At 39.5% G+C, this 18,035-nt stretch overlaps 1 protein-coding gene across 1 annotated transcript; it reads left to right on the top strand.

Annotated features, from left to right (window-relative positions):
* Nucleotides 1-200: 200 nt before the first annotated feature.
* ppp4r1l (protein phosphatase 4, regulatory subunit 1-like) lies at nucleotides 201-18,033 on the top strand. Its single transcript, XM_056402055.1, has 20 exons — nucleotides 201-333; nucleotides 2,091-2,135; nucleotides 2,691-2,820; nucleotides 5,353-5,459; nucleotides 5,658-5,800; nucleotides 6,034-6,180; nucleotides 6,896-7,003; nucleotides 8,124-8,189; nucleotides 8,491-8,649; nucleotides 9,141-9,265; nucleotides 9,865-10,394; nucleotides 10,514-10,827; nucleotides 11,274-11,360; nucleotides 11,517-11,702; nucleotides 13,000-13,161; nucleotides 13,472-13,572; nucleotides 13,870-13,990; nucleotides 14,685-14,819; nucleotides 15,179-15,320; nucleotides 15,862-18,033. The coding sequence occupies exons 1-20, from the start codon at nucleotides 327-329 to the stop codon at nucleotides 16,005-16,007; spliced, it is 2,961 nt and encodes a 986-aa protein (XP_056258030.1). The 5' UTR covers nucleotides 201-326; the 3' UTR covers nucleotides 16,008-18,033.
* The last annotated feature ends 2 nt before the right edge of the window (nucleotides 18,034-18,035 follow it).

Here is an 18,035-nt window from a genome sequence, read left to right as displayed (position 1 = left end):
AGCTAACTAGCTAACAGTGAAGCCTCCAAATCGCCCCGTCTCCATCTTGAACTCTGTGGTCACGTGACTGCTCAGCTCTCTTTTTGTGTGTGTGTTTGGAGACACACAAAGCCCACGGGCTGTTATTTATGCCCAGTTATGTCGACTGTGTGCCCAAGCTGAGAAAAACAGTTTATCCGTTGAGTTGTTTACAGAATAAACCACCGGTGAATATCAGCGTCAGGAAGTGCTCTCAGGAAGTAGTTTGCTACCGTGTTTGAGTGACAGCTGTGCGGTGACAGCCCTCACCGGGACAGCGGCCCCGCAGAGCCGAGCCGAGACTCAAGATGGCAGGTAATGGCACTTTTTAAACTGTGTTTTCTTATATATTTTGACGCCTTTCTGGCACTTACAAAGCCGTATTATGCTCGTCAGAAATGCAACTGTTAAAATAGCGGCGCCTGCTTCGCTACATTTGTGCTATTCCAAGGCGAATTGTTAGCTTCAAGTCAAGCGAAAGGGCTGGACAAGCCGTGTTAGCAAACTTAGCACCGCTAGCTAGCTAGCTAACGAAAGCTACTCAGCGGTATCGAAATGGGTTGCTTTGGGGCTATATCTAAAGCGTATAACTTCACAGTATGTGTAGTTTTATTTTAAATCACCACTTTATTCTGTAGTTAGAAACTATCGAACGCCTTCAGCCGCGTTTATTATCGAACTGTTGTCATAGCAAGGGCTAGCGAGGTGACCTAGCTAACGTTAGCCAAGTTGCTAAAGTCATTTTCAGCCATAAGCTGGCCAAATCCTCCTTTATACCATAACAAAGGGGAGATGTTATTCTTTGCCAACCTGGTCCTTGTTGCTGTTAATAAAACACACGTAACGTTATTTACTCCACTCATGAAATACCATGTTTAATGTGTCTTTTCTAGATGAGAGTTGTTTTTATATTTGAAGCACATTCCCTTGCTTGCCCAGCTGTAAACACAGACATTAGCCGTCCCACCACATGCTTCTCCTTCTGGGACTTATTTCTGGGCTTTTCTTTTGACTACGCTTCCCTACTATTGTCCTGTGTCTAGTACTGGGTGGTACTGAATACTTATCCTAAAAGAAAGTCTTCTTGTAGTGTCAGTATGTTATATTATCACACAAATATGATGTAAAGACGTTGAAAATCACCTCTGAACAAGACAAGTTTCCCTGTCTCATTTGACTGCATGATAATGTGAAACCAAACTAAAAAGATAATTTTCCAACGGCAAGATAAGAAATTTTGCAGGGAAGAATTCTTAGAATTCTGATTTAGTACCTCCTTTGTATTTTTAGTTTTTTCCCCTTTCTTTATTGACGTTACAATTAGTTGTTTAAGAAAAAAATAATCAACAGCTTTTTTGATAATCTATTAATTTCTAATTGTGAGCTAGTTTTTCTTTATCTTATGTTTGTGATAGTTAACTGAGTATTTTTGGATTTGGACAAAAGAACATTGTTTCGAACGTTGTGCTTTAGAAAAATGTTATTGTGAGAAATATATCATTGTTCACTGTTTTGTCTGACCATTTTTAACCCAAACATTAATCAAGTAATCACACTAAAATCTGCAGATTAATCAATAAAGAAAATAATCATGAATTGCAGACCTAATTCTCACAAAGGAAAAGGAATATAATTTTCTTGTGTCACCAAATGAGAATAAAAAAGGGAGTTTGGGTGAGAGGGGCTTGTTACAATTCAAAGAAAGATCTTATAGGTAGTCTAGGTATTAGTAGTTTTAATAGCCTTTGGATCCCTGCTTGAGAAAAAACATTACTTTGACATTTAATGATTTATTTTGATTTCTTCTCTTATACATTACTACTCCGATAATGTCCTGTGATTGCACGTATCGGTTTTGCAGAGTGATTAATCAGCATTATCACTGTGATTTATTGTCAATGTTATTGAAGGACACTTTGTCCCCTCTTAGTAATTTGCAGCTTGTAAACCTGCAAACCCAGAACTTCTTTTCATTTTGTAGGGCAGACTGGTGTATAAAGACAGTGATGGTATATTGATGACAAATCTTCCACCATCAACCCCCCACTCCTCTAATTGTCTTGTCCTTGCAGGTCTATCTTTATACTTTGAAGATGGCCATGATGATTTGGACGACTGTAAGTACTCCAGTTATTTTAATTTGCTTACAAAATCACATTAAACAATACCTGGATTGAAGGATTACTTTCTTGCATATATGATATGTGGAACTTTGTTTTCCCTGCTTTCAGCAGTAGGGTATATATGGAAGTGTCATCTTTCTAGGCAACCCCATTCACCCATGTGAAATTTAAAGCTGTCAACAGTATTTCAGGGTTTTACGCCATGCTATTATTAGCAGTTATACAGACCAGCGGTCCCTGTTGTCTACATTAGCCAGGGTGATGAAACAGCATTTAGATCCAACTGCAAAGCCAGTGTGTATTTATAGTTGGACCATTAAATGGAATAATCAGTTAGACTTGAGTCTTTCTGCTTTATCCACACATTGGAGGTTCTTAATTCCTGACATTTAGTGTGACTCAGTATCATCAACATGACACTGTAAATACTGCGGTATATCTGTCAGTGTCCTAAGGATAAATGTTTAGTTTTTGTAGGCATTGTAAGTGTGTCTCAGACATTGCTCCAATTTGTGTTACTCTAAAATTACTTTTGTCTCTCTCCCACAGTTGGATTTGATGACTATGGTTCAGAGTGTGACGGCATCCGCATCACAGCCTTCCTTGATGCAGGACAAGACAACCTAACTCCTCTTGGGAGGCTAGAGAAGTATGCCTTCAGTGAGAATGTTTTCAACAGGTAAGTGGAGCCCTGTGTCCAGGAAACACCCAAAACAGACAAAATGGTTAATATCAGACAATAAGAAGCCTGTACCACGAAACGAGATTAGTGGGTTATCCAGCTACGTTTGGTCTTAATTCAGGTTTTCTAGGATCACAAAACAGAGGGTAGATCACCATGTTGCATAGGTAACCTGCTCCAGAACACTCCAGCGGATCAAAGGAAAACCTGCCAATAGCCTGACTACAAACCGGTCAGATCACTGGGAAAACTGGAGTCATCATTCCTACAGGATCCTGACAGTGACAAAAGAGCTTACAATAGTGACGAATAATGAAGAGCAATATAGATTTTTATAGATGAGTCAAATAATTTTGCTGTTCCAGTCTTTCCACATGTCATGGAAGGGAATAGTTTACCATACAAAGTAACTACATAATGACAATAAATGCTCTATTTCAATTGCAAAAAGATCTTGTTATTGCCAACATGATTCCTGACAGTGTAGATGCTTTTGCAATCAGTGCAGCTCAGAATAACATGATTATAACTGGCAATGAAAAACTAAACCTCCCGTTGTCTTTTATTAGAAAAATAATCCACATAGTTAAATATTCCCCATGATTACAAATGTCAAACATTTCACTCACACTAAAGACATATATACTGATTCCTGTACATATTCATAGCATTAACCTTACTTTAATATTTGGAAAATATTTCCAGTGTTACAGCTGCTTATTCTATTCTGGTTATGTGATTATATTTCTTAAATTTCACCTTGTTGAATATCACTCTCTGCTGTTTTAAGCAAATTTACCTGTGGGCATCATCATTCAATCTCTTGTCACATTAAGTATTTCATTAAGGGTTCTGATGATATCACATGTAATTTACAATTCTGCCTCTTACAATCGGAAACGTTTGTAGCTGCATGGTAAAACCCAACTGAGCCAGTTTTGTAACCAGTTTTGGGATACACGTTATTCAGGACAGTTCATGTTAGGCTCAGTGAAGCAAGGTTAACGCAAAGAGAGCCAGACTAAGTCGAACTCACTTCATCATACAGGCCCCAGGTGTTCATAACTGGCTCAGTGCAATGTACCCAAAGCCACCCAGAGCTGTTTTATGGATTGAGATGTTTGCCATATTGTAGTTTGATATGCTAAAACTTCATTCAGAACTCCCATATCTCTTAGTTAGCTACTACAGCTGTTGGTAGTCAGCTTTTTGAGATAAAATTATTCAAAACTTAGGGCTGCAGTAACTGAGGTGGAAAGTAAAGATATCCATTCAAAGCTTAGTTCTTTATAATTCACAAATACAAAGTTACACATTACAATACATAAAAATGCAGCCAAAAATATGCTTTTAATCAAGCTTCTCTTTCCTTTCTGACCATGGCTATGTCCACAGTAATGTTAATGAACTTGAGCTGCATCCTTATTTCTACACTGTGGCCTTCAATCCATGCAAAGGCCACTTTATTTCTTGGTTATCACTCATTTGTATTTTTCTTCAAGGTAGTGTTTATTTATGATTATTTTCATGTGTGTTACCAGAAAGAGAATTAATCTAGTTTTGGCATTTCAGTTATAGAACCCTGTTTGACAAGTGAACCATGATTTCAGATGTCTCTGCTGTAGTGTAGATGTCATCTCGTGGTGACGATGGTGTTGAAAACGTTGTGCCACTCCTAGTCAATCTTAGTAACAAGGAAACATCTGCAACCAAGTGGAACATAGTAACAAGGAAACATCTGTCAAATGGCAGAGAAGTATCACTTGATGAGAGGATTTAGCCGGATAATATTCAGAATAAGTTTTCATCATCATTATAAAGGAGTTAAACTCCATCACGTGACTGTTCAGCATTGATGTGACTTTCTTAGTAAGTAAAGTTACATTTTTTACTGTTTTTCTTATATGCCATTTAAACCTTAAAACAAGAAAATGTGTTATTTGCACTAATAAAAGAAGGCATCAGAAATTGAAATATTAGACTGACACATCTTAAGTCATCTCCAGACATGTTTTTTCATAGTCATCTGGACGAGACTCTGCATTCCTGTGTATTTACTAATCACATACCCGTGTTAACTCTATAGTTCAGGAATGCAAAAAGACTTTAAGTAGAGCCCTGGGTGGATGGTGTCTGTCTGAACATGGCATTAAGTTGACAAGAGTACTCCCTGTTTATAATAGGTTGTTAAGGATATTTTGTGTTATGTGTGGATTTTAATGTGGTACTTTCTGCTTTGTAAATAGTAAAAGCCTGCCAGGTATACTGAGTATGTGGTTTTTTGAATCATCACAGTTCCTCTGCAAACACTTACTACTGCTCTGTTGTCCCTACACAAATGTGTTTAGCTCCTGTCGTCATGCTTTTCATACTCAGCTTTGAAGGGTTCAACCCCTCCTGTCATTTCCAATACATGTGGGTGTAATGTACTTGACAGCTCTGTCAGTGCTGTGTGTTACGCTCTATGCACCCTGCACTTGTAGGTATTGGCAGACAGTCTACTAACTCAAAGCTCCTGTTGCTTTCCAGGCAGATCGTGGCTCGTGGCCTGCTTGATGTGCTTCGAGAATTCAGTGACAATGAAAATGACTTTATCAGTGTCATGGAGACAGTTGCCAGAATGTCAGAAGATGGAGGTAGATGCATTTTCCTTTTCACCTGTTTAGTTGTCATGTCTTTAGATTAATCTGCCACAGCCTAATATTAATCCAATCCAATTTGTATTTTTAATAAGAACAATTCATCCCTTTGGATTTAATCTCTACATGGTTGAAGGTATAATGCACCTGTTTTATCTTTGTTCCATAATCATGTAATGTGATTTGTGTACTCAGAGCCCACAGTGCGAGCAGAACTGATGGAGCAGGTCCCCAACATTGCAATGTTTTTACATGAAAGTCGGCCCAACTTCCCAGCCGCTTTCTCAAGATACTTGGTACCAATTGTAGTCCGGTATCTCACTGATCCAAATAACCAGGTAGGTTTTAGATTTATGGTTTTCTAGCTGACAAAAATCACTACTCACTAAGAATATACTTTTCTTCTACTTCTAACATATTAGATTTTTGTTGTTTATTTTTTGTTGGGTGATTTTCTCAACTTAAATAGAATAAGTAAAGTATAAAAAGCAATCAGATTTATTTGTGCAAAGTTTAAAAAAAACAAACAAACAAAAAAAAAAAGATTCTAAACCTGCTTCCATCTTTCTAGGTGCGGAAGACAAGCCAGGCAGCGCTGCTCGTTCTGTTGGAGCAGGGCCTCATCTCTAAAGCTGACATGGAGACCAAAGTTTGTCCAGTTCTGCTAGACCTCACAGAACCCAGGAGTGATGATGACTACAAAATAGAGGCTGTTGCTGTAAGAAAATCCACTTGTGTTCTAAGTTTTCTTTTAGCTGTCTGTTATTCAGTATTATGATAGTAAGCTTGACTGAAATATAGCTAAAAACCGCAGACGTACTAGACAAACTGGCTTTAGACTATAAAGGCTCACCTATTAAATCAGTATAAGTTCAATGCAGCCAGAGAGAGAGTGGGTTTCTTTTATTGCTACGTGGTGATCAGTCATTGCCTGTCTAATCCAGTCGACAGGCTCTTGTTTTATAGAGCATGACTGATGCCAGCAGATATTGTTTCTGAATGGTATGAATTGAAATTTGTCATGTGTTATTGAACTGTCAAAGTATAAATGCATTTCCTGAATGGATTTGTAATGCATCATTTTGAATTCCATGCACAGACTTTAAATGTGATTATTATTTATATTCTGTATTATTCATATTGTATTTAGTTGTTAGCTATTCACTCATTCAATTCTCCCAAATCAAATCAAGTTTTGTCAAATCAGGTTCAGCCCCTATTAACACACATAACCTCTTATATAACTCTCACACACACTTCCTATCCAGTCCCTGATTGTTTCTCCCTCAGTGGCACAGTATTTGACTTTCTATAAAGCTTTTCAGTTCAATTTTCAACTAGTTTTCAGTCATCACTGCAGTGTAGTGATGTAATTGAAGCACAGTCTTGAGTTGTGATGGCACTAAATGCTCTCCATATATGTCCTTTTACAGATCATGTGTAAAGTTGTCACCATGTTGAGCAAAGACACAGTGGAGCACCTACTACTGCCTCGTTTCTGTGACCTGTGCAGTGATGCCCGACTCTTCCAAGTCCGCAAGGTAACAACCCCCAAACCATGTTTACATCCTCCAGCTTAAAGATCAAGATACTTGTTACAGTCTGAAATTACCTACAAGATATTCTGTTTCAAACTGTGGTGATAACTGAGCCAGCTCTCACTTGAGCAAGAGTTTAATTGTGTTTTGGAGTTCCACGAGGATAAATTCAATAACTTTAATTCAATGCTTTAATTCTGTTTTGCGCATCAACTTAGCCCACACTATACTGTTGTTTTCTGAGGAATGTTAATTCTCTGGCGAACTGGTGCCAGTTGGGGAAAAGTTTTTGAGAGCTCCAAAGGTGGTCAGACATGGTGAATAATTTTTTGGCTCTTTGTAGCGGTGAGACTTTTTTTTTAATCAAGTAAACCTCCCTCTTCTCAATAAGCTAAACTTTGAAGTTCATTACTTTTTTTTGTTGCTTGTGTTGCCCAGGGCTTCAGTCTTGTTCAGTGAGCCATCAGACAATTTTCCAACAGTATTGTCAGGGAAATTGTACAATTGGAATATAGCTTTACACATATTAAGCCAATGCAGATGATGTATGATGGTTTTGCAGGAAAAAAATAAAAATTTTTATTGATTCGAACATTTAGATGTTGTGCAACTTCATTGTAAAAAAAAAAAAGTTAAAGCTTTTGGAGCTATTGCAAATGTGATCTTGTATTGCATTTTTTCCGAATTTACATTTTGAGGTTTACATGTTATGAAAAACAAATATGATCAAATCATTGTAGTTAAGTTTGTTTTTTCTGAGCAAAGTCCAGATGCCAGACCAATGGGGAGGTTTTCTCAACAAGGCTGTGTGAATAATGCATGTAAACAATGCAAACAATCCCAGGACATTACACTAAAACAAATGCACATGTCTCATGTTGCTCGGCAATGGCCACTTAACCATAGCACACAGCAGTGAAAACCCTACTGATATACTATGTGATTGAGCTAGAAAAAATTTGGCAATTTTGGCAATTTGGCATCCTGTTGACTCTCCTCTTAAATCTATAACTTATCCTGACTTTTCTCTTATGGTATAAATTATTATTATTAGCATCTTTTATTTGGGTCTTAAGAAGGGTGTCAGTGTACTTATCATGTTTGTATTATTTATGTCTTACAGGTCTGTGCTGCAAATTTTGGAGAATTTTGTTCTATTGTTGGTCAGGAGGCCACAGAAAAACTACTGGTGAGAGACTTGAGACTCCATTTTCATTACGTATTTACATTTACGTCATTATGGAACATGAAAGTTAATCATTGGTGTCCTTCATGCGTTTCCTGAGTCAATGCTTAACGCATAACGCATCGCATGCGTCAAGTTAGGTGTGTTTAAATACTGTCATGCAGCTTCACGGTTTATCAAGTTAATAAGTTACTTGTACCATACCACAAGTTTGTGTGCACCCTTCGTGTATACAAATCCCTTCACACTTGAAACACTCAATGTTAATTTAAAGTTGCACTGACTAGTTTTGCTTTTAATATAGATGCCCAAGTTCTTCGATCTGTGCTCAGACAGTCTGTGGGGCATCAGGAAAGCCTGCGCTGAGTGCTTCATGATGGTCTCCAATTCCACCTCTCCAGAGGTGCGACGTGCAAAACTGTCCCCCCTGTTCATAAGCCTCATCAGTGACCAGTCCCGCTGGGTAAGACACACACGTATACAGGAAAAATTGTAATTCATACAATTGCATAAAAGGATTGGCACATTTATGTGTAACTTCCTCTGTACTATGATGAAAATAGAGCACTTATTACTGAGCTCTTGAATCTAGAATGTTTGTTTTCCTGAGCATGGTATGCATCCTCCTGTTCCTGATTTTGAGCTGTGTACTTTATGTTTATTTAGATGACAATGTTCTATTTTTCAGTACTTTCAAAAAATCTCCAAAACTTTCATCACTTAACTGGCAGTTTTGCAGACACCCAGCGTAGTATATACAGAACTGCATACGGTTCCATTGTCCACATCTGTGTATTATTTTGGACTAGATCTGACTTTTAAAATGGTGACCCATACAGCTCTGTTCATTAATACCTTAAGACTCTAACCAAATTTGGATGTTTGGCCTAAAACCTAATACACTTCTTTGTAGTCACAGTTAAACTGACAGATTCCTTCCTCTTCCACTTACAGGTGCGCCAGGCTGCCTTTCAGTCTCTAGGACGTTTCATCTCCACCTTTGCCAACCCTTCCAGCACAGGCCTTCACTTCAGAGAGGACGGCGCCCTACTAGAAGTCCCCAGGTGTACATTAGAAGGGTAAGACCACGTGAACCTCACAACTAACAGCAGACATTAAACGAGACACATAATGATGTTTCTTCTTTAGTCTGTTCAAATTATAATAGTGTCAATGTTCTGTTTTGTGTATCTTGGGTCAAAGTTAGGTGAAGACTGTATTGTAATTTTATTTAGTGAACTCTTTATCAGTTGATACAGTAATTACAGCAAAATGCTGTGGCACAATCCAAGTATGAGTTTGTGTTGGCACAGACACAGCTTAAAGTATTGCATCATTGGCCTAATGAATCATGTTCATAATTCACTAGGATTGAACAGGAAAGGCCAGTTTTATCCATTTGCTTCAAGGTTTGACTGCAGAAACAAGGGAATACAAGGAATTGAAGTTGATGTAGAAGCATTTTCCCTGAATCCTTTTTTTTCCAGAAAATCGTTTTTACCATCATAGACGTACTTTATAGAGTTTGAAATTTACCCTTAAATGCTCCATTTACACTAGGCTAGACTAGGTTTGACCAACATTTAGAAAGAGGCTGATGACAAGTACAGTACTTCCCCTTTCCTTTATTCTGTATTAGTTATAAGTATTCCTATAAATATTGTTACTCCCATTTCAGCGACTGCTCCCTAAACTCCCTGAACTGCTCCGGTATCAGTGGCTGCCACACAGAAAGAACCATTGCTCACACACCTCCCAACCAGGACGGCCGTGCCACACCGTCCCCAGAGCACATGTCAGTAGCTGACAGCGAGGACATGCACAACTTTGACGAAAACCACACTTCAGCTCCTGGAGAGATGCACAGCGGTTTCACCCATAATGTCTCAAACAGCAACGTCAGCCCTACGACTACAAACAACGCAAGGAACACAAAAGACACGGAGCAGACAGATGAGAACTTTAATTCTTTCCACTACTGGAGGTCTCCTTTACCAGACATCAGCGGGGAACTGGAGATGTTAAGTTGTCAAACATCAGAGGAAGTGACAGAGTGGGAGGAAAAGAAAGAGAGAGCAGAGGAGGAGGAGGAGGAACCTGAAGATGGTTGTCTTGATTCCAAGCTGAGTCATGGCAAAGCTACAAGTGACCAGATCCAGAAGGTTCTGGATTGTTTGCAACCGCACATGGATGACCCAGATGTACAAGGTGAGTATACAGAGCCAGAATCTTTGTGAATTACATTTGATCACCTGCTGTCACTGTGTATTTACTTTGGCACTTTATTGGCATATAGATTGAGCTGTGCATGTGTAATTTGCCTCCAGCTCAAGTCCAGGTGCTGTCAGCAGCTCTGAAGGCAGCCCAGCTCGACAGTCCAGCAGACAACAGCCCACCAGACAACAGCCCGACTGAACCCCAGCCAGAAATGCAACCTGAGAGCAACACAGAGAGCCCGTCTGTTGAGAGCAAATCTGTGGAGGTTCAGTCAGAGAGTGATGAGAGCCCCACAGAAGAGGAGCAAACGACAGAAACTCCCCCAGCTATGGAGTCGAGTCCTGTGCAGGAGCAAGGAGATGAAGAGACACAGACTGAGCCCCTGGAGGACCAGGAAGAGTCTCCTCCCGACTCCCCTGTGCTAGTACGAGACAATTCAGATTATTGCAGTGTGTTAAAACAGATGTTGTATATTATATTGCTGCACAGATATAACTACATACATTTACTGTATTTAAGATGGAATTATACTTGATGCAAAGAGTTCTTCTGTAGTGTTTTCTCCTGTTAATGGCACCACCACAGCAGTTGATGGATATATCGTACATGATCAGATCTTATCTCCATTTAAAGCGCCCTGAAATTGGTTCATATGTATTCATGAGTAATTCGGCAACGTTGAAAGTTAAACAGTTGTTATTGTGTGGGTGTGGTCTGATCAGGACTGACAGTGGGCTGGCAAGTAGGGCTGAATACAAAAAAATCAATTTTCCAATGAATTGCAATTTTGCATTTACTCCTTTACTCAGTAAACATGTACATCTGTTTGTTCCCTAATGGTCTGTGTGTGAATATTTGTATTCTCCTCAGGAGTCTGAACTGATTGAGAGTGTGGAGGAGGAGGGAAAGGAAGACTCAGCTCACAGCCCAGTGTCTGAGGATAAGCCTAAGATCCAGGTTAGTAAGCACTTCTCTCACACATCCTGGAAATATTGATCTGCACTTCACTGCTGGTATTGAATAGCTCACATATGTATTATTAAATACCCTCTCATTGTGCATCCCTGTTCCCATTTGATCATTGAACTCTTTAATCTCTCTCTGTGTCTCCAGAATGTCATCCCCCAGCAGCTGTTGGATCAGTACCTCTCTATGACGGACCCAGCCCGGGCCCAGACGGTGGATACAGAGATAGCCAAACACTGTGCCTTCAGCCTGCCGGGAGTTGCTCTTACTTTGGGACGACAGAACTGGCACTGTCTCAAGGACACATATGAAACCCTTGCTACTGATGTGCAGGTAAGCAGAGAAATGGGGAAATCATGAGGGTAATGGGGGATTACAGTTGCTGTTTCAATTGCATGAAAAATATGGGCCATACTGTGACAAAATTATTGCTCTAAGTAAAGCTCATTTTAAAATTTCTTAACTCAAGGATATGTAATTTTGACACTGGAGCTCAGGGTTTTCTGCCATAAGAAGATTTTAGTCATAGTCAGAGCCTATATAAAGATAAGATGATATAGTGTAGTGTTTCAGCATTGGTCATCTTGTAGACTGATGGAAAGTAATGTATTGATTTCCAATTAAACAGCATTAGTAGTTAAGGTTTATGTTTTACAGAAGGACCCTGTGGTGAATAATACATGTTTCTACATTAACATCAGATATTCAGATGTTTTTTGGTTTTACACTTAAAATATTATTTCAAAATCCACATCCGACCCAGCTCGCCCCCTAGAAGACTGGCCAACATACCAACAAACAGACACTCTCAAGCCATTAAAACACACAGCAAAAACAACACACTGACAAAAATAAAAAATGAATAATTTCCAATTATAAAAGATGAAGATCTCATAGAGCCATGACAAAATCTGCCAAACTGGGTCGATGACCTTGTTACACATGTAGGGGAATGTTTTAAAAACCTTCCTCAATTAAGTATAATATTTAGAATTTATGATCATGATCGTCTGATGGTCCAGTTTTTATCCCTCTGCTTTAGATTCATTGTTTCTGTGTCTTATTTTTTATCGTATTCTGATTGGTTGGTTTGTAAATGTGGCTTGTAGCAGCAGTTTAATTGTGGGCTTTTGGTCTTTAATGCAAAAAGTATTTTACCACATTTCTCTCATGATTGTCTTCATTAAGTTTTTTTGTTTTTTTGATGACTCAAAGTTGAACAGTGTAAAGTGGCCTTAACATGACACTTCTTGTTATGCAAGTGCATTATTTGAGAATGTGAGCAAGAAAGGGAAATGTACAAGGTGTTGCTTCACCTCAAATAGCTGCAGTGATTGCGTGACTCGGTCACACTGTTCTTCATTATCAGCACTGAATGTCACTGTTAGCGTGACAGCATTGCAGTGGACCATTAGTCACTGATGGATTCAGATAAAATTACCTGTTTCTCAGTAATTTATTTTACTTTATAATTATTGATAAGGTGGTATAATCATAGATGCAATAAGACATTTTTGTTTTGCTATTCAAAAAAGCAACCTAATTTTTTTTTCTTTCATTACACTTGCTTGTTCATGGCTGATGCTATAATCTTTTTGTATTTCTCTCCCTCCTACCTCCCCCCTCTTAGTGGAAGGTGCGGCGTACACTGGCTTTCTCCATCCATGAGCTGGCAGTTATCCTGGGAGACCAGCTGACGGCAGCTGACCTGGTCCCTATCTTCAACGGTTTCCTCAAAGACCTGGACGAGGTCCGCATTGGTGTGCTCAAACACCTGTATGACTTCCTCAAGGTAAGTTTATAAATTTATATGTTTATAGATTCAACTGCTGCTGTTCCAAGAGTGATAACAATTTTTGTGGGTAAGATTAGTAAGTTTGGTCTTTTTTTCTTTTCTTTTTTTTTCATATACTGTTTAAATATTAGCACAATACTAGAAAAGTTTGGTTTGCTCTATAACGTTAAAGCAATACTGTTGTGAATATGATGACAAAAAGGACTCGGATGCAACAACAGCTCTGTGATTTGATGAAGAAAATCATAGTTGGTTTACAGGTAACACTAGATAACCAAGCTGGTTTATGTGCATTTCTTTGCTGCAGCTGCTGCATGCAGACAAGAGGAGAGAATATCTGTACCAGCTGCAGGAGTTCATGGTGACGGACAACAGTCGCAACTGGAGATTCAGATATGAGCTGGCAGAGTATGTCTCCTTTTTTGTCCTCTAGTCAGGAAGGAATTTGGAAATAATTACATTTACATTTTTAGCAGACTCTTATTTAGACTGACTTCCAATCAGTGTCCTGCTCATTAACAGAATGGCAGTACTGAATTGTAGCATAGTGTATTGGTTAGATTTAATTGTGAAGTCAATCTACTGTCAGTTTCAACAAAGCAGTTACTAATTTCTTTCCATAATTGACTATTTTAAATTGTGGATTATTTTATTTTGGTTATTGGTATTTAATATGTTAATTGCTCCATCCCTGTCTCTTTCCAGGCAGCTGATCTTGATCATAGAGTTGTACAGCCATTACGATGTGTATGACTACCTCAGACAGATAGCACTCACACTCTGCTCTGACAAAGTCTCAGAGGTCAGGTGGATCTCATACAAACTGGTAAGTTTACAGCAGATAGTATGATTTGGGTTTTTTCTTCTGGTATAGGGAGCATCTGGTGAGGAAATACATTGGCAGCTTGTGCCAGATGGTTGGGTGAGCAAAGACACTGGAAAACTCTAAACAAAAGGGGAATGAGTCACACAGATGGATGATGATTAGTGTGTGTTGTTGTGAGATAAAGTAATCCCCTGAAGGTGGTAGTTTGATCATCTCAGCATGTCTACAAGGGCAATGGACAGTAGTTAGGTAGTCACTTGTACACCTGCTAAGTTGTCATTTGTTTACGTAATAATTCAACATTTTGGTTAATCTTAATATTCCTGATGAGATAGACTTTCATTTGGTTCCTTGAGACCCCAGAAAGGCACTCGGCTATTCCAAGAAAGCCCGGAACATAACTAACCATTAAAGGACAGTACAGCATTTTTACATGTTTTTTTTATGGATTAATCAAATGAGATACAATGTGTTAATTAGTGAGATGTAGAGATGACAGAGCCAGACAAGCCATATTCCATTGTTTACAGTCTAGCCAAGCATAGCTAGCAGGCTGCAGGCAGTTGCTTCATATTTACTGCACTTACCTGCAAATGGTATCAATCTTCTCAACTAACTCTCGCCAATAAAGAAAATAAGTGTATTTGCTAAAATGTTTAACTATTCCTTTAAACAACTTTAAATGTGTTTTCAGGTTGTAGAGATCCTCCAGAAGCTGTATGCTTGTGGTGCTGATGATCTGGGCCTGAACTTCATCAACGAGCTCACCGTTAGGTTCTGCCACTGTCCCAAATGGGTGGGGAGGCAGGCCTTTGCCTTCATCTGCCAGGTCTGTTGTGTTTATCTCTCATTATTTTGCATGAGATGATGAAACTCAGCTTTTGCACCGTCTCCCCGGCTGTTTTTCAACTACATTTTAATGCTATTTCCTTTTAAATTTCTCACTAAAAACATACATTTTAAGGTTTGAGATTCTAGAAGTGAATGTAAAATTTAGTGCTACTTTATGCCATCCTGCAGTATTGCTACATGGATACAGACAAAACACTGGTTGTTATCTTATGTAATGACCATGTTAGACAACCTGATGACCGATAAGAACGTGACTGTTTTTCTCCCATGTGTGAAAATACCTGTCTGTAACACCAACCTGTTTGAGTGACTGTTTTATGTTTCCTTATATTTTAGGCCATAGTGGAGGAGGACTGTATGCCTATGGACCAGTTCAGCCAGCACCTCCTGCCTAGCCTGCTCAGCCTCTCTTCAGACCCAGTGGCTAATGTCCGCGTACTGGTGGCCAAGGCGCTACGACAGAGTGTCATGGAGAAATGTAAAATGCTAATGAACTCACTGACATATGTTTAAAGGGATTGTTACATTTTGTTTATGTTTACATTTTCATATGCCTCTAGTCTTTATGTTAAGCTGAGCTAATCAACCTCTGACTCTAGGTCCATATTTAACACACAGACATGAGAGTGGTGTCAATTTTCTCATCAAACTCAAAGAAAGTGAATTTGTCTATGTCCAAAATGTTGAGCTATGACTTAAATGCACGGAACAAAAGCCTCTGAGGCCACAGGAAGCTATTACGGGATAATGGTAAATGGTAAATATAGTACATGAGTAGTACAAGCAGAGAAGAGTCACAACGTCAATGACCTACCTAAAAAAAAAAAGACCAAGAAAAGTAACTCTGAAGTGTACTGAACTCAACAGGGTGCTTTTTATCATTGGGTGTTACAACGCTTTCAAAAGTTACTTATTCTTGCTGTAGCACATGTTCTGTCCCTTTTCTCTTACACACACCCTGTAGCTTTTTGCTGGTAGGTTTTTACTTTTACTAACGGAGTCCTGTATATGGTTTGCAGCATACTTCAAGGAGCCAGGCTGCGCCTACTCTGATGAGCTGGAAGAGACAGTGATGGCTCTGCAGTCCGACAAGGACAGGGACGTCCGCTTCTTTGCCAGCCTGGACCCCAACAAAGGCCTGATAGACACGGCTCCTTTGATCTAGCCTCAGCACCCAACTCCTGTTACAGCCCACCTGCCTGTCTACCTACCTGTCTGTGTGACTGACGCACAGTCAGCGCAACCTGCAACACCAGCACCTGACCAGATCCCCAACCACTCACCTGCTGGGCAGACCTGCACCAACAACCACTTGAGAATCATGTCAGATGTTCAGATTACAGTATAATTATGGGCATGCTCAAACAAACACAACCCAGTCTCTGGTTGGGCACTACATAGCGCACATTACATTCACCACACAAATGCATACTTCTCAAGAGTTTTCAGGAAATGAGCAGGACTCAGAGGTCGGCTGCATCGCTTTGTGGGAGCTGCCGTATTTTCGCCTGAACTTTTTCTCACCCTCCACACTAACGACATTGACTCAATCCTTCCCCAATCACAGACTTGTAAAACTACAACGAGCTTTTTCTCTCCAAAGCTCACTGTAAGCTTGATTATGAAATTGCTGAATTGATTTTTTTTTTTTTTTATTCCTTATTGCTTCTTTTTGTGGATTTCTTAACGAACAAGCGGGCGAGGCCTGCCTGACTCTGACGTGTGCACTAACTCAGGGGGACTCATCTGAACCTAAACAGCATTATTAGCTCACATGATAAGCAGCAGCTCCTGGATCCCTGGTGACAAAACTACAGCTGTCTGAGCAACAGACCAGCCAAACCAAGTAGCTCTGCTGGTGTCTCTCACCTCATTTCCTCCCAAATGCCTCTTGTCTCAGACATGCTTCGTCTTCTGAGATGTCCTCTGGGTTATTGTCTGTTTCCCTTCTACCTTCTCTTATTCACTCGTTTTCTCTGCATTTCTCTACCTGGCCTTCATGGGCCACTGAAACCACTACTACTGCATAGAAGGAACAGTGATTCTGCCACTCAGCATAACTCTTGATTAAAACCATATCTTTGACATTTTTGAAACAACACCTTAACAAACTGTTGACCAACCCCAACCCTCACCCCCCTTACCTTCAAACTCTGTGTCTGTCTACCAAAAATGTGACACAATGCGTCTCCCAAACGGCAGGAGACTATTGAAATACCTCTGTTTGGACATGACTGGCCAGTGTGTCCTACATGTAGAGAGACTTCTGCGGTTCAAAGAGGCGCTGAATGTCCTCGATTGGTGATTCTTTTGGAGTGATTCTGTGGTGTTGACTGAAACATCTTAACAAGGGCTCACATTGATGTGCCACAGGATGATGTGAAACTCGGAGGGAAGAGTGAGAAAGCAAGCACACTGTTGGATTATGCATGCCCCCCCTGTCCTCCCTCCCCTTGTGTATAGTCTACTCCAGTTCCTTAAGGTTGACCTCCTGATATGAATTATGTGACCATGGTAGCTTTCAGTGGATCTGACTGACCAGTTGTACAGTAGGAAATAGGAATGGCTGTATGAGGAGACTGAAAGACAACTGATCATTAATTCCCAGTCTTGGTGGAATGATTTAAGTATGAGGTTTCTCAAAATTTTGCTACTCTTTGTACAGCTTAAACCTGTGGAAAATGGTATGTGTTTATGGAACCAAGGCCAGTTTAGTCGGGTTTTTACCCATTGAGATGTGTGAATATTGGGAGCAGTCACCAAGTCACTTTTTGTAGTCTCTTGAGCTTGTTTGTTTTTCCTCTGTTGTAAAATGTAAACCCTCACACCCCTCCTCCCCCCTTTTTTTTTTTTTCATAGACATAACTTGAGAACTTAAGCTGATTGTGGTGTGTGCTGTGCATCTCAAGTCTTTCTTCCTTCAAAAGGAGAGATCACTGCGGTAATGGCGGTGTCTGCTCATCTCATCTGTCTGCAATTTGTGTCCATCTCATTTTTTATGTAGTAGAACAGTTAATATATACATTTTATGAAAATTATTTTTCTTTTCAATTATGCACCATTGTTCAAAGATTTTATATCCTAACTTTACAAAATTTACAACCTTTGTAATATTCAATGGTTTCTTTTAAAAAGACATTTTATGTAATGTTATTTTTAGTATTCTGTAATTAAAATGATGAAAATTACAATG

Source organism: Seriola aureovittata, chromosome 2 (genome assembly GCF_021018895.1).
Source record: "Seriola aureovittata isolate HTS-2021-v1 ecotype China chromosome 2, ASM2101889v1, whole genome shotgun sequence".
In the NCBI taxonomy this organism is placed as follows: Eukaryota; Metazoa; Chordata; class Actinopteri; order Carangiformes; family Carangidae; genus Seriola; species Seriola aureovittata.
Note: the sequence above shows the minus strand (reverse complement) of the source record. Positions and strands in the feature narration are given on the sequence as shown.